General features: G+C 39.4%; 2 protein-coding genes and 1 long non-coding RNA gene across 4 annotated transcripts; all 3 read left to right on the forward strand.

Annotated features, from left to right (window-relative positions):
- Positions 1-4,495: 4,495 nt before the first annotated feature.
- Positions 4,496-6,424, forward strand: LOC307022432. The gene is made up of 2 exons (XR_013803391.1): positions 4,496-4,751; positions 5,840-6,424. It is a non-coding gene; the product is annotated as an uncharacterized lncRNA (long non-coding RNA).
- A 2,864-nt stretch (positions 6,425-9,288) lies between these two features.
- On the forward strand, positions 9,289-19,308 carry LOC307021223 (sortilin). The gene is made up of 21 exons (XM_079653143.1): positions 9,289-9,782; positions 10,272-10,334; positions 10,645-10,721; positions 10,823-10,919; positions 11,297-11,464; positions 11,774-11,847; positions 12,072-12,118; positions 12,504-12,640; positions 12,734-12,817; positions 13,821-13,881; positions 15,385-15,537; positions 16,024-16,121; positions 16,243-16,342; positions 16,456-16,630; positions 16,715-16,908; positions 17,282-17,474; positions 17,567-17,680; positions 17,759-17,906; positions 18,000-18,106; positions 18,190-18,307; positions 18,417-19,308. The coding sequence occupies exons 1-21, from the start codon at positions 9,525-9,527 to the stop codon at positions 18,429-18,431; spliced, it is 2,481 nt and encodes an 826-aa protein (XP_079509269.1). The 5' UTR covers positions 9,289-9,524; the 3' UTR covers positions 18,432-19,308.
- A 227-nt stretch (positions 19,309-19,535) lies between these two features.
- Positions 19,536-24,990, forward strand: fam3c (FAM3 metabolism regulating signaling molecule C). 2 transcript variants are annotated; one of them, XM_079653144.1, is made up of 10 exons: positions 19,536-19,634; positions 20,338-20,389; positions 20,501-20,605; positions 20,909-20,935; positions 21,295-21,418; positions 22,452-22,510; positions 22,717-22,767; positions 22,850-22,934; positions 23,028-23,154; positions 24,237-24,990. In XM_079653144.1, the coding sequence occupies exons 2-10, from the start codon at positions 20,374-20,376 to the stop codon at positions 24,324-24,326; spliced, it is 684 nt and encodes a 227-aa protein (XP_079509270.1). In that variant the 5' UTR covers positions 19,536-19,634; positions 20,338-20,373; the 3' UTR covers positions 24,327-24,990. The 2 variants fall into 2 exon arrangements, with proteins under 2 accessions (XP_079509270.1, XP_079509271.1); XM_079653145.1 differs by having other exon boundaries at positions 19,558-19,643.
- The last annotated feature ends 2,857 nt before the right edge of the window (positions 24,991-27,847 follow it).

Below are 27,847 nucleotides of genomic sequence, written 5' to 3' on the forward strand. Positions count from 1 at the left end.
AATCTTGAAGGAGTTTTTCTTTCATGAAGGCAGAGGGTATAATGGAAAGGGTATATGCACCCTGCACAGTGTGTACACGCAGGATAAAGCCACTATTGCCCTGAGCGCTTCTCTACAAGTTGAGTGCTACTGAGTGCTCCATGAAGCTCTATGTCTTGCTCCCTCTCTATGGGTTAATCCTGCTTTCTATTGGTGGCACCACGTCACTTTCACAAAGAGGATTTCAGAATTAAAATGAACAGGAGCGGAGATGAGCTCTGCGAAGAGAGCAGCACATTTTCACAGCAAGACCATTACTGTGGTGGGTTATTTTTATCCATCTGAGTGGGCTCCATTAAACCAAATACATGCAGCAAACCTAGCATTTCTGCAATTATTTGGGAAGAGTTTTTTAGGTACCACTCTTAAATTATACACTTTGTGCAGACCTCACAGAAAACGGGGGTGTCCAATCCATTGCTGAGTGAAACTGAGGCTTTACAATGAGCTTATGTAAAAACCACCACAGAGGCCGAGGTTAGCCCCACATGCTAATACAATGTACCTTGACGCTGCTAAGTGAAGCTTGCACCAACGTGTCAGTGTTACATAATCAAAAGAGTACACCCATGTTTTTTCTTCCAGCACCACCCTGTTGCACCCATGTCAATGGTTTCTTTCTAACATCAGTCATGAATGTTAACGTCTGCCTTTGTGGGATGTACAAACAGTAGGGAATATATAATAAATGTATTTACTTATTCAAAATTCATGTTTCTTTTGTGCAACTTGTCCACAGTTTAGCTAATGGAAAGGATTCCCCTCCACATTCACAGAGGTGTCTGTAACCCTGCTTAAAGGGATCACCTCCAGGTGACAGACTGTTTGTGACAGTTGGTACGTTAAGATGGAAAATCCTCTTAGGCCAGCCCTCTGAGGTTCCCCACTTCCCCCACTTAGAACTATCTTGAACACATGCTAACGGAAACCCCTCACCAACACAATGCAGATAACAGATCAGGATTTACTAAGATGGAGACACTCTAAAGTAGCCTATATAGCACAGACGGATAGACAAACTCCTGCTCCGAGGGTGGACAATTGCTGCTGTTGTACCTTAAAATCACGTTATCAATGGCATTACATGCTTAGTGTCTCATGAACTCAAAGGGATGGGAGCACACTCATTTCTTATATGCATGTCGTCAGGTGGTGCACAGTTCTTCCACTCATTCAATTCAATGTATCATAATAAATGTCATGTGCAGTGTGGATAGTCATTGGCTGCGACAAATCAGAGTCATGCGATTGAACACATGGGTAACCATTGCCAACAAAGGAGCAATCCTTAATTGTGAATGACCCCTGCAGAAACCTCAGGTCAGATGATCTAAAACTACAGTAGACTTGAAATCAATTTCACGTCAAACTCTAATAAAGCAGAGGCGTCTATGAGTAATCAGCTAGAAATACAGCTAAGTGACTAAAACCCCTTTCTATTATGTAATGAATTAAAATACAGGTATAATGTCCTGAAAGCTTGTTGTGGGCGATGTAGAGAGTAAGAGAAGTAACTATGAGCTGTGCAGGAGACAGAATAACAGTATTTAAGTCAAACTTGATCTAACACATCAAGATTAGTTCACTCGTCATGTAAAGCCTGAAGAGATCAGTTATATAATGTAATCTGTGGCTGTGGTGAGAGCTATGTAAAGTCAGAGAAACTATAAAGGGCAGCCTGAGCTACAAAAACCCCCCCGGGCAAAAATGTGCAGTTGGTCCATCGCCACCTATCTCGGTGAACGTATGGGCTTCCCTGTATTCACCATTAGGTACAAAGCACACAAAAGACTGCATGGCAGCCTTATTTACAGAGAGAGAACATCAAGTACTCTAGCATGTGAGAGAGTTTGATTAAATACAATATATGTAAGGTAGAAATATGTAAACTAGCGTAAATAAAGTCTTAAAAATGTATTTGGGCTGTTCTAAAAGACAGCTTGTCGCAGTTTCAATGTTTTACACAATCCTCTCCTCCACAACTTCTTGTCTGGTGTCTGGTTTGCAGCCAATTACAAGAACCAGCCTTCTTAAATATATTATTGAGTCTGCTGGTGTCACCAGCTCCAATGCTGCAACCCTAGCAGATTACTTCCTCTCCTGATAGAAGATTTCCAACATCATGCTGCACAAGTTAATGGGTCTCAAGAAAATAGGCTGTTCATACTCTTTCCTTTGTGATGGCTGTTCTATTTAAGTGCCCCCATAACCCACAAACTGACAGTCTAAAATTGAATGCATCCTTAAATAATGTTTAAGTGAACATGTGAACACTTTTTTTTTTCCATTTAGCTGCTGCAGTTTCAGGGTCCTTGTATTGTCCATGATAGCTCACTGGCACACTCTCATGGCTTACTGGATCAACACATGTGCTCTGGCTATTCTGCCTGAAACCTGTGATCTGAGATTTTAACTGTCACACACTGACATCTAGTGGATGCAATGTCTTATTGCCCAAAACACGGTTATCATTTCCTGATTAAGGGATTTCTTTAGGTGCAGATGTAGACTTGTTCTGCACAGATTTACTGTATACTGATGTATTTGTCAACTTGCTGAACATTAACCCAGATCTATTTCTTATCCTTGGACAGCAACTTTGAAATACTATAAGTGACTACCACATAAATATATTGCATTTTTTGTTAACTATTTAATTTAAATCACCACAAAGTGCTAAATTCTTCAATTTTAATGATCAACTCAAAACAATTGGATGGACACTGTGTCAAATGGTGTCAAAACAGTGATTCATAGTCTAGTGATTTGTATCCTTTCAATTGTTTGCCTATTTGAAACACTGCCAACTTTTGTCTAGCGGTAGTATCTTATTTATTCAAATGGATACCGTTGTTTCTCATTCAGAGTGAGCTCCTTAAAAGCAAGGCAGTGAAATGAGATACAAAAGGAGTTAATGTTTGTGTGGGAACAGTCTGAACTTTTGGCTGCCTGTCAATTTCTGGCAGTGAAAACTAAGTAGGTCCAGACGCTAAAAGCTCCTTACACAACTCCAATTCTTTTTTAAACAGGAAATTCACAAGACATGATTTTCTGGAAATGATCCAAAATGGAGAAAAAGGATAAAGCAACGCGCAGAGGAAATACATTGATAGTCATTTCCAACTTAACAGCCACGATTCAGTCAAATATTGCAGAATTCTCAGCTATTTTGACTCATACTTCTAGGAATGTTGCATTGAAAGTTTGGAATGTGCCACGGGTACAAGAAAGTGTAAGGTGGTAATTAGTCATAAGGTCTTATATCAAAGGTATAGTGTTGATTTATGAGTTAGTTCTAAATCTGTGCTATTATCCTTCCAGTGATCTCTTGGCAACTGGTTGCAACCTTAACTGGAGACTCGTCAGAAACTGTGCTGAGCCTCAGGGGAAGTGAAGTCATGACGGATAGAACAGCACTGCCATTTTGCTCTGCTCATTGGGGAATTTTCTGGAAATTCCGCTCTGGCATGTTTACAAACTGGAAATCCCTAGACTTTATTTTCCCTTCAAAAGGTATTGTCCTGACAGGTTAACAAAGAGTGGATCCTGGTGAAGGAACAGGTCTGAGCGAACTCATCCAGGTATGTGCGTGACCAAAATGAAACATGAGTAAACCTCATGCTCAATCACCCTTCAGCTGTGAGTCACTGAGACAATTTCTACGGTTAGTGCGTCAAACATATTGCTCAATACTTAATTTGTCCAGAAATATTAACCTTGATTAACCTTAATCAAATGAGATACAATCTTATGACTGGATACAAAATGAGGATGTAAAAACACGAGGTAGATTTCATGAGAGACCAATGGCTCCATCCTCTTACCAGTGGGACGAAGAGCCATGGAAAAGTATTTCTATTTGAGTGTATTCAAAGATATTACTATCATGAGATTCCATTTCAACAACTACGCTTTTTAGTGGATTTTTATAAACATTTATTGTCCCAAGAGTATACATCCTACTGACAAAGGTGACCCCCTGACCTTTGTGCAGCTTCTTCCAGAGGTCACAAAAGGATGTTACAACTTTTGCGTTATTATCCCACCCCCAGATACAATAGAGTGTTATGACATTTTGTGGAGTAGTAGCAGACTCAGGCTTTCTGAAGGGCAAAACATATTAACATTTTCATAATGAGTACTTTTACTTTTGGTACTTTATTAAGTATATTTTGATGCTGATACTTTTGTACTTCTACTTGAGTAACATTTTGAATGCAGGATTTAACAGAATATCCTGCACTCTGGTACTTTTACTCGAAAATATAAGTAGCCTACTTATCCCACCTCTGATTAACATGCATTAATACATATAATTCAGTATGCTGTGTCAGGTTTGTGTAAACTAAAATGACAAAATAAAACGATGAAACCTCTGATAGCTCCATTAAAGATTGAAATGGGCTTGACCAACCTTAGGGGAACTCCCACCGGTCTTTAGTGTGACATTCAGGAAATGCTGCTACTTAATGGTGAGGTCATGATACCTCAGTGCCTGATACACAGCATAGAGGCGGCCGATAGCAGCAGTAGGAATTCAACTGCCGTTGGATGAGGAGTTTATCGGCGTATGAAGAAGGAAACAATATAATTTTTTTTACCGACATTATTCAGCGGGTCTCTCTGATGCTTCGCTGTTTGTTGCTGTTTATTCATCCTACCAAAAGAGAAGGAAAAATAAAACACCACATTTTAAATCAGCCGAACTTCTGGTAAGTTCTTATACTAACTAAAACAGCAGGTCTCGTTTTAGTATGGTACCAATTAAATGACAACATCGTAATTTAAATTCTCGCTACGACATGTTGTTTTGTATTATGGTTTCGTTTCCACAGCCATGTGCTATGATCAGGCTATGATGTGATGCTGCTGTGATTAGTGACTCGAGATTTTAGTCGACTTTGTGTACTGTAAAGTGCAGAACAAAACTGCCAAAACTCTTGTTACAACTGTTTCAGAGGCGGATATTTTATAAATAAGAGTTACTGACTCCTCTGATGTTTTTAAGAATAATCAGAGTCGTGTGAATTTGACATACGAATATTGAATAGTAGGCTACTGGCAGTCATTTTTTTAGACCTTTTTTTGACCGCAAGATTGGAGTGCAGTAAATTACTGCACTCCAATCCTGCTGTCAAAATCTGATAAGACCGACTTTGAGTTGCTTTTCAACCTAATGTGCTATTTCCTGTTTCTGTGGTCGCTTCCTTGTGTGATACGCTTTCTCCATAAACACATCCTTTCTAACAAATCCTCTAACAATTCCTGTACTTAAAAATCATTGATTGAATTAACATATTGTAGTAGATGTTATCCAAAAATATTAGCTGAAACGTATATGTATGACTATTGACTACTTTTGAAAAATGTGAATATATTATATTACATTACATTATTACATTACATTGCATTTAGCTGACGCTTTTATCCAAAGCGACTCACAATAAGTACATTCGACCAGGAAGACACAACCTTGAAGAAAACAGAATCATATAAGTACATCAGGTTTCATAGAGCCAACAATTTCAAGTGCTACTCAACTGGCTATAGATAAGCCATTCCTTTATTAGTATACAAGTGCTCTGTTAGCAGTTCTTTGTTAGTAATTCTATCGCTCGAAGTGCTATATATATATATATATATATATATATATATATATATATATATATATATATATATATATATATCTATTCAGAGTTAAAACACCTCCTAAAATCCCCTTAAATCTATAATATCAAATACTGTGTTGTGAGTGTAAGTGTTATAATCCTAAAAACTGATCATTCTTTTTCTTTTGCAGACAGCCTTTACAACAGGAGCCATGGTGGCAGCAGTCCTTAAATTGTATTTTATTGGAACGGCTCTGAGTGTCCTTGCTGTCTTTTATGTCATCGTGGACTCCTTTGGTGGTCTGATGTACGTCCAGGACGATCACTACACAACAGACCAGCAGACACAGAGACAGATCTCTTCGGATCAGCAGACACAGAGACAGATCTCCTCAGGCCTCAACAGGAAACGATAACCTGTGACCAAAAACATTGACTAATAATGAGAACCTTGAGGTCACAATGAACTTTTGTGGCAATGATTGTCCAATCGCTGTGGATTATAAATATCCTGCTTCCATTCCTAAGTATGGACATCATGATAATGTCTAACCTACAGGACGTGTACTGGATTAGACACTTGTCTTTGTTAGAGCAGCTCTACAACCAATGATACATGTAACGGCACTACTGAACAATGATTTGCACTAAAAATTAGAGTTTGTATATTTATTATGTGAAATTTAAGAGTTTTTTTTTTTCAAATAAAGTCATTTTTAAATGTTTGAAATGTTGCAATGACTACACACTACAAAATTAAACTGTCTTATAATGCCTACTAGAGTTTGTTGTAATGTAGCCAATCAAAGATAAAACCATTTCAGCAGTGATTAGGAACTACAGGTTGAGCCTTGCAATATGGCTAAAGGGCAGAATACAATAAAATATGCCTTTATTACAAGCAGGAACAAGTGTGCAGAACATAGAGTAGTTATATCAAGTTGAAAAACTTGTCCAGTCATGTTTGTTTGTTTTGATTCAACAAATACGCAATATCTCTGGTCTCAAGACAGTTCATGAACTCCAGTAGACAAGTAAAGCAGCCATAACACCAGCTCTGCCTGATTTAGAAAGCCCCCTTTAAATGTAAACGTGCAAAAAATGGCCAAAGAGCTGACAAGTTGTCGGGAAAAAAAATCTACTTTCCAGAAACGTTGAGGCATACAAAAAAGCGATGTATTGCGCCAATAATAACAATTCTATAGGGATTATATGGGTCCTCGGCTCAGACGTCAGTGCTCAGGCCCTAAAAATGTGAGGCTTTTCAAAAAGAGGTCTTTACCCCATGTCATTAGCTGATTGTGCAACAGGAGCCCTGTAAGTAGAGTCTGGATCATTGTTCCTGCAGTCTATGATTAACAATGAATCAAATAGATGAATCTGTGCATTGTGAAAAAGATGAAGCCACAGAAAATGTGTATACCTCAGAAGCATCAATCTCATTAGCCCTGGACAGGCTCCAGTACGTCCAGAACTCTGCAGCCAGGCTCCTCACCCGCACTAAGCCCTGGCAACACATTACCCCCACCCTCATCCACCTTCACTGGCTCCCGGTCAAGTCACGCATCCAGTACAAACTCCTCCTGCTAACTTACAAATCTCTCCACTCTCGAGCCCCTGCATACATCTCTGACCTCCTTCAGCCCTACACCCCCTCTCGTCAACTGCGGTCCTCCGTCAACGGGCTGCTCTCCATCCAGCACTCCAAGCTAAAAACCTTTGGCAACAGGGCTTTCAGTGTTGCAGCCCCCACCCTCTGGAATGCTCTCCCCACTGCTATCACGAAATGCCGACTCTCTGGACACTTTAAAAAAAAAACACAAACACTATCTGTTCACCCGGACCTTTGGCCTCAGCTAAAATGCAGTACCCACAAACCGGTTATTATTTTTTTTCTTTTCTAACCTGTGTATCCTTGTGACTATTATTATTTTGTTGTTTTGTTTCCCATTGTAAAGCGTCCTTGGGTCTCTTGAAAGGCGCTTTAAAAATTAAATTATTATTATTACGCCAATCTTGATTGGCTGTTGATGTTGATGGCCACGTTAGGGAATCCACCCAACCTTAAAATAGCTTGTGCGCGCCATTCAAAATAAGCCCCTCTTCTCGCTTCGTATCAGCAAGAAGGGTTGTCTGGTGAGACATCTCCCTCATGCTACTGTTCTCATTAATAGCCTTTGTTCAATGTCTCACTATGGGATATGGAGACTCCCATACTGTCAGACATTCTTATCTCAAACAACCACCAGTAATGAGACGGATGCTTCTGAGGTATACGCATCCCATTATGAGACATCGAAACGAATGCTATATGAATGAGAACATCAGTGACATCTGGCCCTCTGGAACATTTTAGCCTATTTTAACTTGTGTTTTAATTGACTGTATGGTTCAGTCTCATTGTCCTCATCAGACCCAGCTATTATACTCATGAGCTGGTGAAAGGAAAGTGAATACTTTACTTTCATTACATTCAACATGTTAAGCATCTTAAAACAAATTGTTACCACAACTCCTCAAGCTGAACTATGTTCATCACCTCTCTTCTTAAATGAGTCAGTTGCTTGTTGCAGTCGACTCCCTCTGTCCGTTGACTCAAAGCTACATTAGTACATTAGCAGTATTAGTCAGCACACCTGGGCGTCCGGTGTCCATGCACAAAGAGTAAAGCAGCAGTCAGGCCAACACACAACTCCTGTGCCTCCCTTTGTTCTAATTTCTTTTAAAACACAAGGCATGTGCAGCACACGTCCACTGATCAAGTCCCTACACCTCTGACTTCATTTTGTGTAAATTATGAAACAAGGCCTTGGGTTAGGCTTTTAGTGTTGTTTCTCCATTAAGTTGATTAAACATTCAAAAACAGTGGAGTTTTGGCAGTTAGGCCTCCATTATCTATTATGTCCTGAGGGTGACGGAGTGTACCAACTTGCTTTAAAACGTGTTTCACGATCAGGGATGCTACAGTGTTGAGGTTCACACACCAACAGAGACTAGTCATTTGCGTGTCGACATTAAAAGACATGACGTCATTGAAATTGCATCTCATGTATTATTTCAGAAATGTTCAATCTTAGATTAAAATGTGGAACAAATAGTAACCTTGTGTTACTTAAAATGATCAGCAAAAAGGTGTGGTAAACAATAAATGTTTTGAATGAGCTACTTTCACTTCAACCAGTGTTTTTTCAACCACATGTTAACATTTTTGAGCTTATTCATTTTCCATGTTAGTAGTGTAAAGTAAACTGTCACAGCTGGGTTTCCAGAGGAGCCTGTGGCAAAACAGCTGTGCTACATCCAAGCACAACTCATATTACTGTTTGGTGTGTCTTCAGATTTCTTAGTGAGAAGTGGCTTCACACACCTAAGTATCATCATTTTGGAAATATATTGAAACCGCACTACAGGAATCATAAACCATATTATGTCGTGCGTAAAAGCCTAACCCCGTCAGCAGGGAGCGTTATGTCGAATAAGTGGCGTCCTCTAACGTTCAGTGGTGCCAACTACAAGGAAGAAAACTTCTCTGATATGCTGCATTCACGCCTCCTTCAACTTGCAAGAACTTCTCAATTTGTGCTTTTACGCATTCGTTTTTCTATTCCAACGTATTATCTCACAATTCGTCTGACTCCCACATCTCCTTTCTTGCATAGGTTGCAAACGGCAACAAGGTGCGTTTCCATCACTTGAAATGTAAATCCGTCTATACGTGCAGGTCACCTGTATGCGGGCAGAAACACCTGCTGGTAGAGGAAGCAGCACTTTTTATGTCCAAGCACGTCCCACCCCCATTAGCTGTTAGAGCTCAGCACAAATAACCGAGTTTCGGCTGGCATCTCGGTCACTGGGATACTTATTTTCGCATCGGATATGATCTGGAGGCTGGTGGTCCTCGGTGGGGTGTACATCCTTTTCCTGGGGGCTGAAGGCAGCAGCCGCGAGGGGAAGACGGTGACTTTCAGCCGGACTCAGCAGGATGAGAGCCAGGGCCAAGGGCGCGCACGCCAGAGGAGGGACACAAGAAGCTCCTCCGGGACCCCCAGGCCTTTCCACGGTCCTCCTTTCACCTCCTGTCGGACCCCGCTCACCCCTGACGAGCACAGGGTTCTGGATGACAATACGCAAGAGGTGAGGTGTGTTTGAGTTAAATATTGACATTAATATGAAGCTAAGGCTTGGTGCATGCATAGGCATGAGACATTTTCATTATACATTTGCAATAGGCTACCTTTAATTAGACATGACAAATCAATTTCAGAGCACATATGAACTTTTTCTAGGACAAAAAGTTATAATTTTTTCTTGCTTCTTTTACATGTTTGCATTGTTTCAGAATATCTAAATTAAGACGTTTCTGAAAAACCACAATAACGTGAAACTGTAAAAGAAACAAGTGGAGCTATTACACCAACAATAAACCCAAGCATGATAATGATACTAAATAGCAACTGTTTAAAATAATAAAATTACTGTTTGTTTATCATGTTTCTCAGCCCATTCACTCCATTTGCCATCACAGGAAATGGGCATTTTGTATTATTTAATAAATTTATGAGTTCTTTTTTTTTACTTTAGAGGAGATGCTGTTACATGATTATCTCTTCATCTCTTTTCCAGACAGGGTTTAACGGGGATGATGGCTCCCATGTGATTCTCACATGGGTGGGCGATGGTACAGGGGTGAGTGTCTAACAGGCTACCAGAGGTCAGATCATTGTCATCAACATACCGTGCTGTCTACTTGACTCTTTACAGAGACGTGTTTGGAATGTCTCATGTTTGGCAGTGTTTGTAATTTCTTTATTCCTGAATATTCTATTTCTGAAGTTGTTCTTTCAAAAATTGGTCTGAAATACAGTTTTTGTGCCCATATTTAGACAATTAGACAAATGTCTACTCAGATTGAAATGATGACAATCTTCATACTTGTCTAAACTAGATTACTATATATTTTATACAATTATTTCAACCACATTGCTGCATTTCCTAGGTCGCCCTGGTGCTATCGACGTTTAGTGCTCCTATAGATTCTTTCATGACCGGAGGCTCCTCACGACTTTACCGAAGGTGAGTAAGGATCTCATACGATATAAGAAATGTCATGAGCACCACATCCCATCTTGATCAGATCTCAAACATACGACAAATTGTATTTTCTTTCTCATCAGCACGGATTATGCAAAATCCTTTCATGACATTTCCCATCGGATCAACCACACCTTCATAAGGGAGGAGTTTGAAGTCAGTGTTGGACCTGGGAGCTCCGTAAGTCAAGAGTAGGGAACCCGTTGTGTGAGAACTTAGAGTTTGGGGAACCAGACATGTTGACATGAGTGTTTGAAATTGCCTCACAAAAAGTGTGACGACATCTCTGCTGTCTGATGATCTGGTGCCACAGCTTCTCTAAACCACCACCACTAGTTTAGCCTTTTCTGTCCGCAAAAGTACACCCACACACAATATTTATATTCAAAATGTGGATGTTTTTAAACATATTTTCTGCTTTCTCATTATACATTTGGAATATTTGTGAACTGAGGAAGGTTTAAGCAGTGTTAGAATGTGAAACTGTATTTTTCTTCTGACATACATGTTGCTTTCTTACTACCAACTTTGCATGTCATGTCTGTTTTGATTGACAGGTGATACTGACAGCAGATATACCAGTGGTGGATCACCCAGGAGGGATCATCTTTACCTCCACGGACGCCGGAGCGACCTTCAAGTTCATCCAACTTCCCTTCCACCTGGCTCAGCGAATCACGTACCACTTCCTCAATCCTGACTACCTCGTGGCCCTCAGCATTGATGTTAGTCACACGACTTTATGTGGTGGTCTTCCTTGCTCTTTGTAAAATACTGGGCATTATTATAGCATTATTCCTCCCCACACCTTAAAGGGATGGAGGGTGTCGTTTATTCTCATACTGATATTCTGAACAATCTGTGCTATTGTATTAGCTGTAAAGTGTCTCTACTGTAGGCTATTTTTATTATATGTACAGCACTTTGGCTCGACCAAAAATCGTTTATAAATGTGCTATATAAATAAAACTTGATTTGATTTGATTTGATTTAAAGTAAAGGTAAACACTGCTCTGTTTCTTCCTGACTTCCAGGGCGGTCTGTGGCTCTCTCTGGACTTTGGTGCCAAGTGGACAAAAGTGCACGATGGAGTGCATTCCTTCTCATGGTGAGAAACAAAAGGCAACAAAACCACACACACCAAATGACAGGCTCTAAAAGAAAGCAGATGTTAGAAGAACCATGTTTTGTAAAGTTGTTTGGCCAGTCACACCATTACAGTTTTCCTTTGAGAAAAAGTATATTATACATGCAATGTGTTTTGTTCTGGCTAAGAATTTAAATCATCATTGTTCATGTTTGTGACCTTTTTTAACTTTGTTTTTCTATAAGGGGGGCTGGCATTGATATGTTCTTAAGCTTCAGTAGAGAAGACACAGGTAAGAAGTTATATGAATATAATATAAATCCAAAAAAAGTATAAAATGTAACCTGTTTTTTTACCTGATCATAAATGTTTTAGAACATTACAACTTAAATACCAAATCAGAGAAAAGAGAAAATCTGCAACACGCCAGCATAAACATGATTAAAAACAATAGATACATAATAGATAGAACCTGGGATTACTGCATGCATTCTATATTCGATTGAAAAAAGGCAAGAAAAGGTAATAAGCAATCAAAAACAACATTCTAGATTTGTAGTTTTCCCCTTTCCCTAAAAATAAAATGCTCGATTAAATGAAATCACAGCGAAATATCTGTGAATAAGAGTCCTGAGTGTCTCATTTCCTGACACTAAGTCTTCTTCTTGTTGCCGCAGTTGAGACAGATGAGAGGGGGGATCTCGTGCTGAAGAGGACAACAGATCTGGGGAAGACCTTCACCACAATCCATGAAAACATCTTCAGTTTTGGCTACATCGGAGCCTTTCTCTTCTTCTCTGTGATGGAGGACCCGGTAGGTTATACTAATCTTCTTGTGTACATGCATATTAGTTATATAACCAAATCACATACGATAAAAAGGCAATGATGCATTCTGTCCCCCCAGAGATCTCCCCGTGTTATGTATTTCTCATCAGACCAAGGAGAAACTTTCAGTCGGGCGCTGCTCCCCTCAGCCTCCACTGAGCAGGTGAGAAACTATGCATACTGTCAGAGACTTTAAATTACTCTATATATATAGTCATTAAAGGAAAACATTTTTTTATTTCCTTTCTATTCTCATAAGATAAGATGGACCTTTATTGATCACCGTAGAGAAATTCAGTTAAGAAAGAAACACAGATATTACACATGGAATATACACAGGTATATTAAGAATAAAGTAAAAAAAAAAATAATAATAATAATAAAAATGTATTAACAGTATGAATAGAAATAACAAAAATAGCGTGACTTAAATTCTGATCCAGTGAATGTACATATACAGATATGTGAGCATCGTAAATATGTATATGTTAATATTAAAAAATGGCCACAATCACCAATCTGATTTACCTCACTTTTTTAATATCAATGAAGCCCAGAGTATCAAAATCTAAACTCTTGTTATGAATTCCTAGTCAGACTAGTGTTTACTTATTCTTTGTATGGATAGTTCCTGATTACAATCATCATTTTGCCAATTTAAGACTATTTTATGTAGGCAACATTCTGCTATAGCTACTTCTGATATACAACATTTATTATTTGAGAGTCTTGGCTTTTGACCTTTTCAGTAGTATCAAAAGATTATAACAAATGCTCTGCCATACCACAGGGAATGTGCAGATGGTAATATAATTATACCTTAGTCATGTTTCTCTCACACGTTGAGTCATCCTTGGTGTCTGGAAAGTTTTAAACTCTCAGACATGCACATGCTTTTTATAGTTATTGAGGTTGATTTGTCTTGAGTAAAAACATTGATGGCAACATTTCCTTTTTTCAACACCAACTGAACACACTGGCGAAACACCCACCCACATACACACCTTGTTTACAGCACAAACACACAATCTCTCTCACGACGATTAGCCAAGGTTTTTGGCAAAGATCAAATTAGTCATCACAAAGTTGTTTATTCATTCATTGCAATTACAGACTTTCTCACCCGCATGTGCTCTATAACTCTATATACACGCGTGTGTTTTCAGTTCTACTCCATTCTGGACGGAGATGTAGATATGCTCTTCATGCACGTGGACAACCCAGGAGGTAATACTTTTTATGAAACAAGCTTAAAATCATGCTTGACACATATTTGCAAATGTTGTGAAGAAAACAGGGCATTATTTATGGCTCTCTCAGCCCCTTTTGTTGTCATGGAAAATGTTAACGGTAAAAGCAGGACTGGTTTTGCAAGTTCTCTGTGTTGCTGACACATCATTCCATCATACTGAGAGTGTTTGTACATACAAGTCCAGCGTGTTCCTTTAACCCTCCCCCAGCTCGCTTTCTTATTCACGTGTATTTCGGTTCCCTTTCTCATATTTCTAATTATTTACTTCCCTGGCAAGTACTCATACAGTCAGTGCTGTATGGGTTTAGGTGAAGGGACTTTTGTACTGCTGAGATAAATAGGGGGGATATGGGGTAGAGTGTTTTATCTTTTGCTGGGATGAGGGTGTAACACACACACACACACACACACACACACACACACACACACACACACACACACACACACACACACACACACACACACACACACACACACACACACACACACACACACACACACACACACACAGACACACACACACACACACACACACCCACACACACACACACACACACACACACACATTCATGGCTTTAGCTGACACGTTTGTGAGCTTCACACACCTTACATATGATTGATGATGACTTGTTGTTATTATGCTGATGTTTGTGTGTCAGCGATTACTTGTTCCCAGGTGCTTACTCTCTTTGAAGGTGACACACCTCACCACATTTAATTAAGGACATTGACCTACGAAAAGTGCACTCCAAAAAAAGAAGAGTTAAATCTCCTGTTTAAAATGAGACCAAACTTTTCTATGGATGTCATTTTTTGAGCCTCAACAAAAGTTAACAGACTACAGCTGATTGCTAAAAATGACTAGTGTTACGTAAGCAGTAGTTTTCAAATAACCACCATGTTGTACCAAAAAACCCCTGACTCACATTTCCAAGACCCTATGAGACCCAAAGGGACTGTGTGTTGGATTTCGTTTGAATGAAATAAAAAATGAAAGACTCCCTTGGGTTTGGTATGTGAAACATTTGTTGCTCGCCACAACCTGAGTCATAAAATGCTGTTTTACGCTGAGGCCGTAACATATTTGGGGGCTCGTCATAAGTCTGTCTTGGGCAGGTGCCAGTTTGGTGGTGCTACTTTTTACTTGCTGTTGTGAAATCAAGTGTGGGAAGCAGTAGTTTTCCAAATAACCACTTTAGATGAACATGCAAAGTGTAATTTGAAACGTTGAACCCTTTACATTGATTTCCGAATGTTAAATGGTAAATGGACCGCATTCATATAGCGGAACAATGCTGAAAAAGCCAATCTGAAGCCTTTGATAAGAGGGCACATTTTGAAAGTGTTCTACTTAATAATTCCTGACGTCTGCTTGGACTGCCTTAACCATGTATTTCCATTAAACTAAATATGCTACTGGCTAACTTCGACCCTTGTGCCTTACTAAAGTCTTCCTGCGGTTTGCTGTTTCCCCACAGACACCTTCTTTGGAACCATGTACACATCAGATGATCGCGGTATCTTATTCTCCAAATCACTGGAGCGCCACCTGTTTGATGGGCACAGGAAGAGCGACTTCACCAACATCACTTCACTGAGAGGAGTCTACCTGACTAATAAACTAGACAAAGGTAGGGGTTTTTTGTGTGGAAACTAATGTAATTGCTCAACTAAAAAAAAAAAAATATTATCCCTTTAATGTTGTGATCCAAAAACTATTACAAATGCACACAATGGGTGACATGTTCCTTGATCAATATGAACATGGGCAAGTTAATCCATTGTTTTTGTACTGTAAATACTCCCATCAAATGTTTATTATTCCACCAGTACTTGAAAAAAGTTCCCCCAAAAGCAAAATACAGATGCAATACTTACTTATGTTGAGTTAAGTTTGTTAAGAACTACAGTGCACAGCTATTTTGGGCCTTTACAAATATGAAAAAGGTTATTTTGTAATGTAAACATTGCTGGTTTTCGTCCTATAATGGGATTTTTCGACAATAAAAAAAGTACAACAATGCCAGCCTTTCAGCTAACCTGTCACACAACCATTTAATCACTTTTTTCAGTTTGAGAAAATACTGAAGTATTACTTTCATGTGTTTTTTTTGCAGATGGCCGTATAAGATCTGTCATTTCCTTTAATAGAGGAGGGATGTGGAGACAGCTTAACAAACCTGAGAATGTGGAATGTGAAGATCAGGTCAAGAATGTATGTTATAATCAGAGAAAGAGTAAAACCCGGTGTGCCCACTTACAATACACTACGTGTTGACCTTACTATCGTACAGGTTAGTCTGTGTCACTGAACCATCACATGTGTTTTTTCCCAGTGCAACCTTCACATTCATGGAGAGCACAGTCGTAGGAACCGCATCGTTCCCATGCTGGCTCTGTCTGAGCCCACTGCTATCGGCCTGGTCATCGCTCATGGTAATTCAACAGTAATGCCTTTTCTTTACCAATTATGACAACATTTGGATATGTTGGGTAACTTGTTCTGACTCTTAAGTTATAATTATTTTGTGATCTTCTCTCTTCTCCAGGTACTGTGGGTGACTCTCTGTCATCGTCGCAGCACCCTGATGTGTTTGTCTCCTCAGACGGGGGTTATAACTGGAGGGGGACACTGAAGGGTCCTCACCACTACAGCATATTGGACTCTGGGGGTCTCATTGTGGCTGTGGAGACTAAGCGTGAAGGACAAGTCAAGACTATCAAGTACTGAGCGGATCCTTTGACTTTATGCCCACTGAAACCAGTATTATTATTATTCTAACATTTGCTATTTTTTCTTGTTACCAGGTTCTCCACAGACGAGGGACAGTGCTGGAAGTCGTATAACTTCACCGAGCAGCCCTTCTTCTTCGCAGGCCTGGCGTCTGAGCCGGGGACTAAGGCCATGAACGTCAGCGTGTGGGGGTTCAGGCCTGAGGAGGACGGCCAGCCGATGTGGGTGGTCGTGACCATCGATTTTCAGAGCCTCATTACAAGAGAGTGTGAGTCAAAAGGCATTCTTTACAATATCTATACTCCCCCCTGCTCACATATATCACTCCCTGGGGGTAGGTGCGTCAGCAGTGAAGTGGAGCCTTATAGAAGTTTCTCATTACGGAAACTAAACAAGCCATGACCTGGGACTTTCCATAGTCAAATGACTAAGAGCCTGTGAGACATAAAGTAACAGTTTGTAGGATGTGGCTCCATCTAGTGGTGCGGTTGTAGATTCTTATTTTTGCCTATTTTGGCCACACTTCTAGTAATGTAGCATATGCATTACAAGGGTTACCTGGTTTGGAAATCCACTTGAAGTATTGCCAGGTCACATACAACTACCCTCTTTTCTTTGTTGATGATGCTTTGATTCTTCAGGTAATGACCAGGACTATGAGGAGTGGTTGGCTCATGCTACAGACGAAGGAGACTTGAAGAGAAAGGGTTGTCTCCTGGGTGTCAAAGAGACCTACAGGAGGCTAAAGAAGAAATCTGTGTGCAGAAATGGCCGAGGCTTTGTGGTTAGCAAGAAGCAAAGCCCCTGCCTGTGCACCAGAGAAGATTACGTATGGTAGGCCTAAGTCAATTTTTTTTAGATTCTAGATATCATGGCATACTCAAACCCCAAATTTCATAGAAAATAATCCCTGTATTTCACAACAGTGATTACGGCTACTATCGCCACGTGAACACGTCAGAGTGTGTGAGACAGAACGCTGGAAATAAAACGCTGGAGCTCTGTCTGAATGGAGAGGAGGACGAGCTTCTGACCGCTGGGTAATAACAGTCTCTCCTTTTTAAAAAGAGGAAACAGGAGTCCTTTACATGCTCACACACGTCTGACTGTGTTTGTAGGTACCGTAAGGTCCCGAGTGATCGGTGTGAGGGGGGATTCAATCTCCAGCTGGCAGTGCAGACAGTCATCAGACCCTGTGGTGTTAAACCCAGCCTCGGACCACCACCTACCAGGTCCCCGTCTCCAATCACACACTTTGACACAGCGGTCAGTTGTTGCTCTAACGAATGTGTGTGCGCACCTTCAGTTGTTCTTGACTTTTTTTTTTAGGAAAATAACAGTTATTGTGTTTTATTCCAGCGAGAGAGGCTAGTTTTGATCCTGGTGTGTGCCGGAGCAGGAGTCATCGTGTTGGTAGTTATCGTCTCCGCCATTATCGCTGTCAAAGGGGTGGTTCAAGGAACCAGGTAGCCACACACACACATCTGCATGTCCACCTTTATGCACCCAATGGTAGTTGACCACTCTGGTTTCATGTCCCCATCTACAGTTCCCCAGTGTATCGTTTCTCCAACCTCCGGATTCAGGATGAAGATAACAGCATCACTGTGGACCTTGAAAGCGCCACCAGCAGCAACGGCACAGTCTGCCCGCAGGACTCAGACGACGTAAGAGCTATTATCACTTATTCCATAACTTTTTATATATTGCTTTTTAACTTGAAAGATTATGTAATTTTACCATGTGTATTTATACGTTGTTGTTCTTATTTTCCAGGACCTTATTGAATGACACGTGACCCATTTATATGGATTCAATGAACTTTTCAAATTCCTCCAGCAGAGCTGAAAAAGACTGCACAATGCCTTTTGTTGGAATAATGTTTTACTCATCATGGAGGGTTCTAAGGATTGCAGGACAAGCATGAGAATGTCTTTATTTATTGAGCTTGCGCCATTTCACTGTTTTATTTGCTTAATCTTATGATTTGTGCAGTTTTTTTAAATTGTAATTTCCTTCTCTGTTTGCACCACCATTTACTTTCTCTTTTAATGTGAAAACAAATGAATAATGCTAAAAATGTGCATTTATATAAAAAAAAACTATTGTTATATGTTTCTTACAGTTAAATACATCATGATGATTCTTACATTTACAATAAATCTCTGGGTCGATCAAACAAAGGACACTGGAGGCGCTGTAACGCCATCCCATATGCTTCGAAGTGAACAGAGAAGAAGAAAAAGCAGGAAGTCAGGGTGAAGGAAACAAAGATCCCTTACTAGTAAGATGTCTCACTCGTAAAAACCTGCCCACTCTTACAGAGAGTCAGAAAAAATTGAAATAAATGAAAGAAATGTGCATGCGTTTGCGTTAAGGCACAATTTCACACAAATAAACATCATCACACCAACATCTTAGCTTGAGCCTCACAAATAGCCATCTGCTGACCACAGCAGCAAACACATTTACACAATAGTATTAAAAAACAAATAAGGCTAAGCTGCTTAGCATAAGTTCCCATATTACCATAATGCAAAGAAATACTATCACATTAAATGAATACATCTGTTTTTTTTCACAGTTGTATATTTGTCAAAAAACTGTTTTTACGTGTTAACAATAAAAAATGAAAAACAAAATTAACAGAATAAAGGTTTAAACAACATCTACCCGCTTTGAATGGAAGAGAAATTGTGATAAAGTGTTGTTTTGGTTCATCGATATTATCTAGTATTTATTTCACTTAAATATAATGTTTTATTTTTTTTAAATAAGGGTTAAAATCGTGTTCTTAGATTCTGCTTAGAGCTAGAAAACAATCAAACAAGAACCTACAGAACTGCCTGTTTGTAGGCTCTTTGATTTCTCCGACAGAGTGGAGCATCTTCCCGCCTCTTGTCCCTCTAACATCTCAGCTGTCATTACACGAATCACTCACTTTGGTTTCGTGAACTGCACCGAGTATTCGTGGTTACCGTGGCAATTGTACAGGTAAGCAAGGTGTGACCCTCATCCTAATATTACTTTTCAACGTATTACTTCAAAATGATTTATAACACTACAATTAGAATCCCGCCGCTGGAGTTCTTTAGGTTGTAACTTAGCAAACGTAGGCAGAGACGAGGAAGTTACACTGCAGTGAACGTAACGTCACTTAACGTTAAATGCTAGTGGATGCTAGTTACTAGTTAGCATGTTTAAGTGTCGCTTCAGCGCTATGTACAATATGATACAGCCAATACAGGCTAGATAAGTGCAATATAAAGACCTACTACAGTGTAATAACTCATTCAAGGAAGCTAAACTGACTTCAAAATACCCTACTAACTTTCTGTTGCATTAGCAAATCGTATTATTTAAACTATTAGCAACCAAAGGAAAGTCATTTTATGTTAATCCCATTGTATTGGTTAATGTCACCCTATTGCTATTGGGGAGGACATTTAGACATCACAACTTTTGGAAAATAAACCCTTTTTTTTCTAAAAAAAATTATTTTCTAGTTTCCTGTTATGTATTGGAAAAAAACAGGTATTAAACCATCAATGGTACATATTGTTATTATATGTTTTTTTCATCAAAAATGTCTATTACCTCATTATCTAACTATATTGTTGACATGGTTGTGTTCATTTTGAGTTGATTGCTAATTAAAAGGGTTAATTGTTGCAACCGTAACATGTTTTCATCACAGGTTGTTTGGTGTGTAAACATCTGACTGAAGCCAAAGATGGTTAGGGCGGGTGGTAAGTATATCCCCCTTTAAGAAATACAGCATACGCCATAGTATAACACGATGGAAAGTATTTTGTGGTGTTTCATAAATGTTGATTCATTTGTCTATCTTTTTATTGCAGGTATTTTGAAGATTGCGGCCCTCGTATTTGCGTTTCTGCTAGCTGTCTTTCTGGCTTTTCAACTGCTGGAGATTAACATGGACTTCAATCTGAACAATGTGATCTGTGAGTAACATTCGCTGTAGTAAAATCACAACGTTCAGAGTTGGAGGTGCTCCAACAAAAGAATGAAGTGGGAGGGTTATCAGTTGTTAAGGAAACACGAAACCTGTTCTAACAGTTATTGTGAAGGGGGAATTTCAGTCATTTCTCTAAGATATGCCCTTGTGTTTCCTTTTGGTTGTGTTTACATTTCACAAACCAAATATGTTATTGAGGCAGTAGTCATACAGAGCTGCGTTTGAATGAGCATTATTGAGCTGTCGATGGATAATCTCCTAAAAACCTATATACTTTTTTGCTTTTCAGCGAGATCTATGCCAGTGAATGAACCATGTAAGTATTGTGACATTTGTATTATTTCCTCTGTTTGCTTGTTTGTTAATGTCTGATACTTCTCATACAAGTTCCTCCTTTTTTTGTTTCCTTTTTTAAATTCTTTCTATACCACTTGATGCAGGAATGGTAATAATGAGCCTCACACAGATAAAAGAAGCCCTGCACATTTGAATGTTTTGTTCTTAGCTTAGTGCTTTAGTATAAATACTAAAGATTCCCTTTGGTTAAGTAAAGGTTAAACCGTTGCTTTTTATTCTCCCTGTGTCTGCACCTGTTTGTGTATAGGTGTATGTGATCCACTTGTTACCTGACTGAGCTACCTGGTGCGTGTTGTGTACTTTATTTTTCATTCACAGCAATTAAGCCGCTGAAGTACAAGTGTGGGATGTCCAAGTTGTGTCCCGCTGGACACTTGGCCTTCAAGATGGCGAGTGGAGCAGCCAGTGTGGTCGGGCCCAGGATCTGCCTGGACGACAAACTGTACGTGAAGTCACGTCTTAAAACCTTCGCAAACACAGGAGCACATATTTGACTTCTTATGTTTGTGGATTATGCTTAAACTAGGTTTTATTTGTCATCAAGATACTTTATTGATCCCAATTTGGGAAATGTGTCCACCACAGAAGCATAAATGAGACATTGCACATCAATGAGAAGTAAATGAAAATATTAAAGATATACATAACAGCAGTAGAAGATAAACAAAATACACAAACATATATACATACCAGTAATGTAGGATATCTATAGAGTATACATATTGAATACACAATATAAAGGCAGTGTACATTATGCTTGTCCAGCCTATCAAACTCCCAAAATGTAAACATTGAATACAATATACACTTTACAGTTTACATTTGAGTTAGCAGAACAATTACGGTTTTCATTTCAATTTGAATCCTCGAGGGACCACTTTAAATAAAAATACGAATGAGTGAATTTGTGATTTGAGTGGGATTGAATTAAACAAAGAGCAAATCACTAGTTGAATTTGTTAACCTTTGCATACTTCTTGTCATAGCTTTGCATACTTGTCATAGTAGCTTATCCACATAGCCCTAGGTGTGGTTTTCTTTGCAACAGCTTGGTTTGAACTTCTCAAATGTGAGGATTTAAAGGTTCTCATAAAATAAGGAATTGTAAAAACAAATTGAAAATATCTTGAAGATTAAATCATTAATTTCTGAATAGCGAAACATGACCAACAATAACACAAACGTAAACTATAGTACATGAAATGATCATGACAGTTCTCATTAGTTGCTGCCTATTGTATTTTATGACATTTTTTAAAACACTATCCATTATCAAGTGTTCAAAAGTTCCTAAGACCTAAAGTTTGATAAAGATGGCAAACTGATATGCACCAAGTCTAGGAACATATCTCTTCATACACATGTATTGAAACAGTTTATAACACAATAATGTACCTCTGAGGCATGACTTCATCACACGTTTATATTTCAAAAAATGTGTTCTCTTCTCATTGTCATCCTTTGTTTTATGCTAGATTAATGAGCGGAGTGAAGAACAACGTGGGGAGAGGAATCAACATCGCCCTGATAAATGGTAACATTATCAGAGTTCCATGCCTCGAGGAAACTGCTGCTGATAGCAAATCAATACTGCAGCAGTTCAACACTAGTGCCACGAAAATATGTAGCCATTTGATTTGCTAAACCTAGGATAGACAGCAAACCACCTCCAAGATTGCGTAATATAACTATGAGTTTAATGTCACATTTGCTTCAACCCCATCTATTTCTACCCCACAGGGAGAACAGGGGACCTTATCAACACAGCGTTTTTTGATATGTGGGGTGGAGGTGAGTGCATTTGAAATCATAAAACAAATATATACTGTATAAAAGCATTGTATTAACCATCTTAATTCCCAACCTTGTGCAGATGTGGCTCCGCTTATTAAGCTAGTGAAGGGAATTGAAGATGGGACGATCGTGATGATGGCCTCCTTCGATGATGCTGCAACAAAGTAAGTATTCTGTTTAGATTCTTGTTGCCTAGCTGTCTCTATTATCGGCTGGGATGTGGCCGTGACATCATATCTGTCTTCTTTGTTCTGTAGACTCAACGATGAGGCCAGGAAGCTCATTGCTGATCTGGGAAGCTCCATCGTCAGTAACTTGGGATTCCGTGATAACTGGATCTTTGTAGGAGGGAAAGGCATCAAGACCAAGAGTCCATTTGAGCAGGTAACATGACCCACACATGGTTACATCTACTGGGCACTTTGAAAGTAACAACAACAGTATCATTTGTCTGGAAACAACTGTAAATGTTGTAATTACAGTTTCAAAGTCTCAAAAGTCTCAAAAATGCTGCAACTACTGTCACAAACTGGATGAATGTGAAGTATTTTGTTAAAGGAGGATGAAAGCGTAATTAAGGAGCACTATTGGAGTGACTTTGATGGTTATTGGACTCGGGATTAATTCATTTGGATTCCCGCTGTATGAAGGAATGAAAGGACGGCGCGGAAGTGGAAACAATTCACAAAGGGATTAAACTGTTTAAAACACATGCTCAAAGTAAGCCGGATTTTGCCGATGTGTTTATGTGGATTCAAAAGTTGTAAATAAAAACAAACAAAATGGAGGAGAACGATCTGATCAGAGCAACTGTGACAAATAATCCAACTGAAACCGGCATGGGCAATGACTATGTTTTAAAAATGCGCTTATCCAGAAAAGCCTGGTTTGGACACTTTACGGGCAGAAGAAACATTTCTATTAAAGAAAGAATTATACATTTGTGTCTTTTCATGCCTTTAATAGCTAGTAACTTGAATTGTTATTCAAATTAATTAATCCATTATTTTTTATATTTTATTGTAATGTAGAGACAAGGCTTTTAGTGACAACCTGGTCTTGCGTTACAATTATATGTCAAAAAAAAAAAAAGTCTAAATATGATATTTGGCCTCAAATCAGGTTGGGAACCACTGCTCTAATACACAGATTGAAATATGTAAAACACCTAATAAACCCAATGTATCAGAGGGCAGCCCTGTGTTTAAACTACCTGGAGGAAACATCCCATCCTGCAGGCAATATGATAATGACTGTGAGAACACAAGAGCTGGTGAAATCCCAGAACACCTGGGACTCAGAGGCTGCTGCTGGCCTTTCATTAGTGTGGTGCTGGTTAAAACAGCCCCTTCACATCAGCTGGCTGGCAGTATCATTCATTATTTCTGTCATGGCCTGTCTGATCAGGAGACAGTAGCCATTGGAGTTGACGTTACAAACGATGTGTGTTGTGTTTCCCTCCCCAGCATATAAAGAACAGTGCAGACACCAACAAGTTTGAGGGATGGCCCGAGGTGCTGGAGATGGAAGGCTGCGTGCCTCAGAGGCAGGACTAAGGACCACCACCCCCCCCCCATCCCCTACACCTCCCATACATTCCCGTTCCAATGAGACTCTTTAAGTGGTTACACTTGTTTGGGCGGATAAAGGTCATTCTTACAGCTCTCACCCCAAAGCTTCAACCGTACCTACCACAACAAAGTCACTCGCTGCTGTGAACCCATTCCTCCGTATTGAAACCATGATGTAGTCTGGATTCAGTGGTTTGGAACTAGATGGTAGAGAGCACTGATTTAAAGGGAATTACCTTTGATTATTGGCTTACTATCGGTGAGGCCCAAAGACTTGATAGTGTTGCATTATTGCACTGTTGCCGAGGGAAATGAAGCCACATTTCCTTAACCTGTCGCCATGCCTTAATCTCATTTTCTTATTCCTGGTTTTTAAACAAACATGACTTTTTGATTTATGCTGTTCCTTTAAGAGTTTGCGGTAAGAAAATTATTATTAACAGGGTTTGAAGACGTCATGATATTAAACCAAATGTACCAAATTCACTGTGAAATTTGTAAATATTTGTTTAGAGGAGCCTTTGAGAATATAAAGACCCTAACTAAATGAACGTTGTAAAAATAATATAATTTCATAAAATAAATGATATTGTTAGCAGTGTGTGTATGTGTGTGAGTGGATTAAAGCATTATTTCTTTGTGCCTTTGAGTAGTACTGCTATGTCGTTTCGTATTTGCATTTACAGCACAGTAGACATCGTCATTATGCAAACCGAGCAATCAGTACCTAGGAGTTAATCATTACTCTGTTTCATCTTGCCTTTCTGTCAGCCACATTCAAAGAAGTCAAATCCACACCCTGTGTTGTTCATTTGTGTAATCTAATCTTACCCACCTACCAGTCTTACTTTGAGTTTATACAAAAGCCTTTTAAGCAGTAGTACTTCACAGCTTTAAGAAGCAATTTTGTAAAGTAAAACAGTCTGTGACTCCTTGTGGTTTTTTTTCTTAATACAAATTTATAAAACTAAATGTCAACTAATGAGCGGCATTTAAAGGTTGGCATTACCATCTTATGGCTGAACCATACTTATAATTGGCAATCAATTAAATTCATTTCAAACACTTCTGCAGCTATGTTTGTAATTGTTCTTTATTCAATATTCAGTACATCTTTTTATACAACCTTCAAACTGTAATGAGCACAGAGCAAAGGAAAATATTATTCAGTCCATAAAATAGGGCTCACCTCTACTGTGTCGTTTAGGACTCAGCTAATCTTTTCATATGATTTTCTTCAGCAGTCATTTTTAACCAGTGACTCACAACTTGTGCAATTCCTTCATCGTGTTATCCTCTACTTGTTTTAATATTCTCAAGTGTCACTAATCTGGACCATGCTGTCATATTGTGCAAGAGAGAGTCTTTATGTTGAGCAGCAGAGGGCGTCATTGCCTTATTTAGTTTTGTGTCCTGCTGTTGTTCCTAGGCTACCGTATATGTTTGAAGTTGTTTCTTAATAGATCAATTTCTATGTATTTCATTAAAGTCAACAACCCCAGCACCTGATTTTGCTCTGTAAAAAAAAAAAAAGAAGCTAAATAAGAACTTGGTCTTATTTTAACACTTTAACATACGCCAAATATGAGTGTGTGTATATTATGTGTGGGCTTATATGTATGTGTGTATCAGTTGAGAGATTATGAATTATGTTTACGATGTCCTTCTGTGTTCGTTTATGTACAGTTTGTACATTTGACTTTGTATCCACTTCCGCTACAACTTACCATAACAGGATGGACACAACCTACGCAAAAAGCTCACACAAAGTCTTTACTCCCCCTTACTCAGAGTACGTTAACATTCAATATCTCCGCCCTCCATTTACACTTTCACATAGCAGTAGACAACTCTGACATGTACTTTCACTATCATTTGGATTATTTCTGGTCACAAAGTACACGACTCCTCTCAAGGTTTGCCAGTGGTCTGACCTTCTGATTCCCCGTCACAGAGCTCTTCATTATTCCCACTAAATGAAAAAAAGGTGCCGATGCTCCCCCTCTGATCTCATCGGAGCCCCTTGCACGACATCCCTCTGACATCCCATATCCCCATGTGTGTTTGTGTAAGGAAGAGCATTTGTTTGGCATCTGTTACATATAGTTTATACAAAATATTGCATGTGGCCCTTTATGCGTGCAGTTAGAGAGGTACATGCCTGGGATGCTTTAAAGTGTGTGTGTGTGTGTGTGTGTGTGTGTGTGTGTGTGTGTGTGTGTGTGTGTGTGTGTGTGTGTGTGTGTGTGAGTGTGTAGTGATGTAGGCTGAATCTCCTCTCCTGTGTTTCCGCGAGAGATGAAGTGTGGGAGTGTATCGGCTCCAGCTCGTCTTATATAAGACACGCTGTACGGTGCATTATTTATCAACATATATTCCGTCCCATAAACCTATGATGATGAGACATCCCGTGGGAACCTGAGGGCAGAGCTGCACAAACGCAGGAGGACTATGAGGGATAGCGGGCTCACACGAAACAGGAGAAGGGGGTGATTTTTTGTTTTCCTAGAGTAGAAGAAGTTATTTTCTTTCTCCCCCTCTCTCTGCATGCTTTCCAAAATAAATCTGTGCACAAAACAAAAGAGCTCGCTCTCAAAGAAGCTTAACTTTAATTTGCTTTGCCTCGATGTGACCTCTGACCCCTTACCTCTGCCCTTTCCGACCCTGACCAAGCCACCCTCCTGCTTCTGTTTGCTGCAAAACAACTCCTCAACTTAGGGTGAACTTTTTGACGTAAATGCGTTTCATATTAGCTTGGTTTTCTGTTACTAAAACACACTCAATTCTTAAATGACATACCCTGCAAACCAGATCTCTGATGTTGACTGCACAGCAAACACAGTTACTGCTGACCACTGCTTAACACATCATAATGTACACAAACTTACACAATAAACCTTTACCCTGTGGTTCAGCTGACCAGAGATGACCAAAGATGCAAACATGCATTTACATCAGTTTCAATTAAGCCAAAACATCTGAAGTGCTGGCGCATTAGCTTCAAACTGGCTAAACCTTGTAACTGCAACCATTTTCTTTTTTTATTTGATGGCCAAGATGCAAAACAGGTGGGTTTTCAGTTTATGACACAATATGTGTAGGCTCTCAACTGTCCTGATATTAATTTGTCTCCGCACGAAACCCAAGAGGCACTTTATCCACCTCTGCACCAAACTTGACTCAAACATGACTCATACACTCCATGTAGTAACATCCTACACAAAGCCCACTGGTGGTCAGAGGTGATATTGCAGTATAGTCTGTTCTCCTTTGAGTGTTTTTGCAATACACCTTCTGGTCAGCAGTGGCAGCACTGAGCATAAAGCTGCTTCCTCTCTCTAGTCGTGAGTGAACTTTGCAGCTTCTTTTTTGATGCATATATTTACCGTGGTTATTTATCTGATTGAACACATCCAAAATAAGTTTGCTTGTCATGCTTAATCAGTTTGTGCAAACACTTTTATACATGCGTGGCTGTAGTACATTCATTTGGGTGACACTTGGCT

The sequence above is a fragment of the Notothenia rossii genome, assembly GCF_949606895.1.
Source record: "Notothenia rossii genome assembly, chromosome: 10".
NCBI lineage: Eukaryota > Metazoa > Chordata > Actinopteri > Perciformes > Nototheniidae > Notothenia > Notothenia rossii.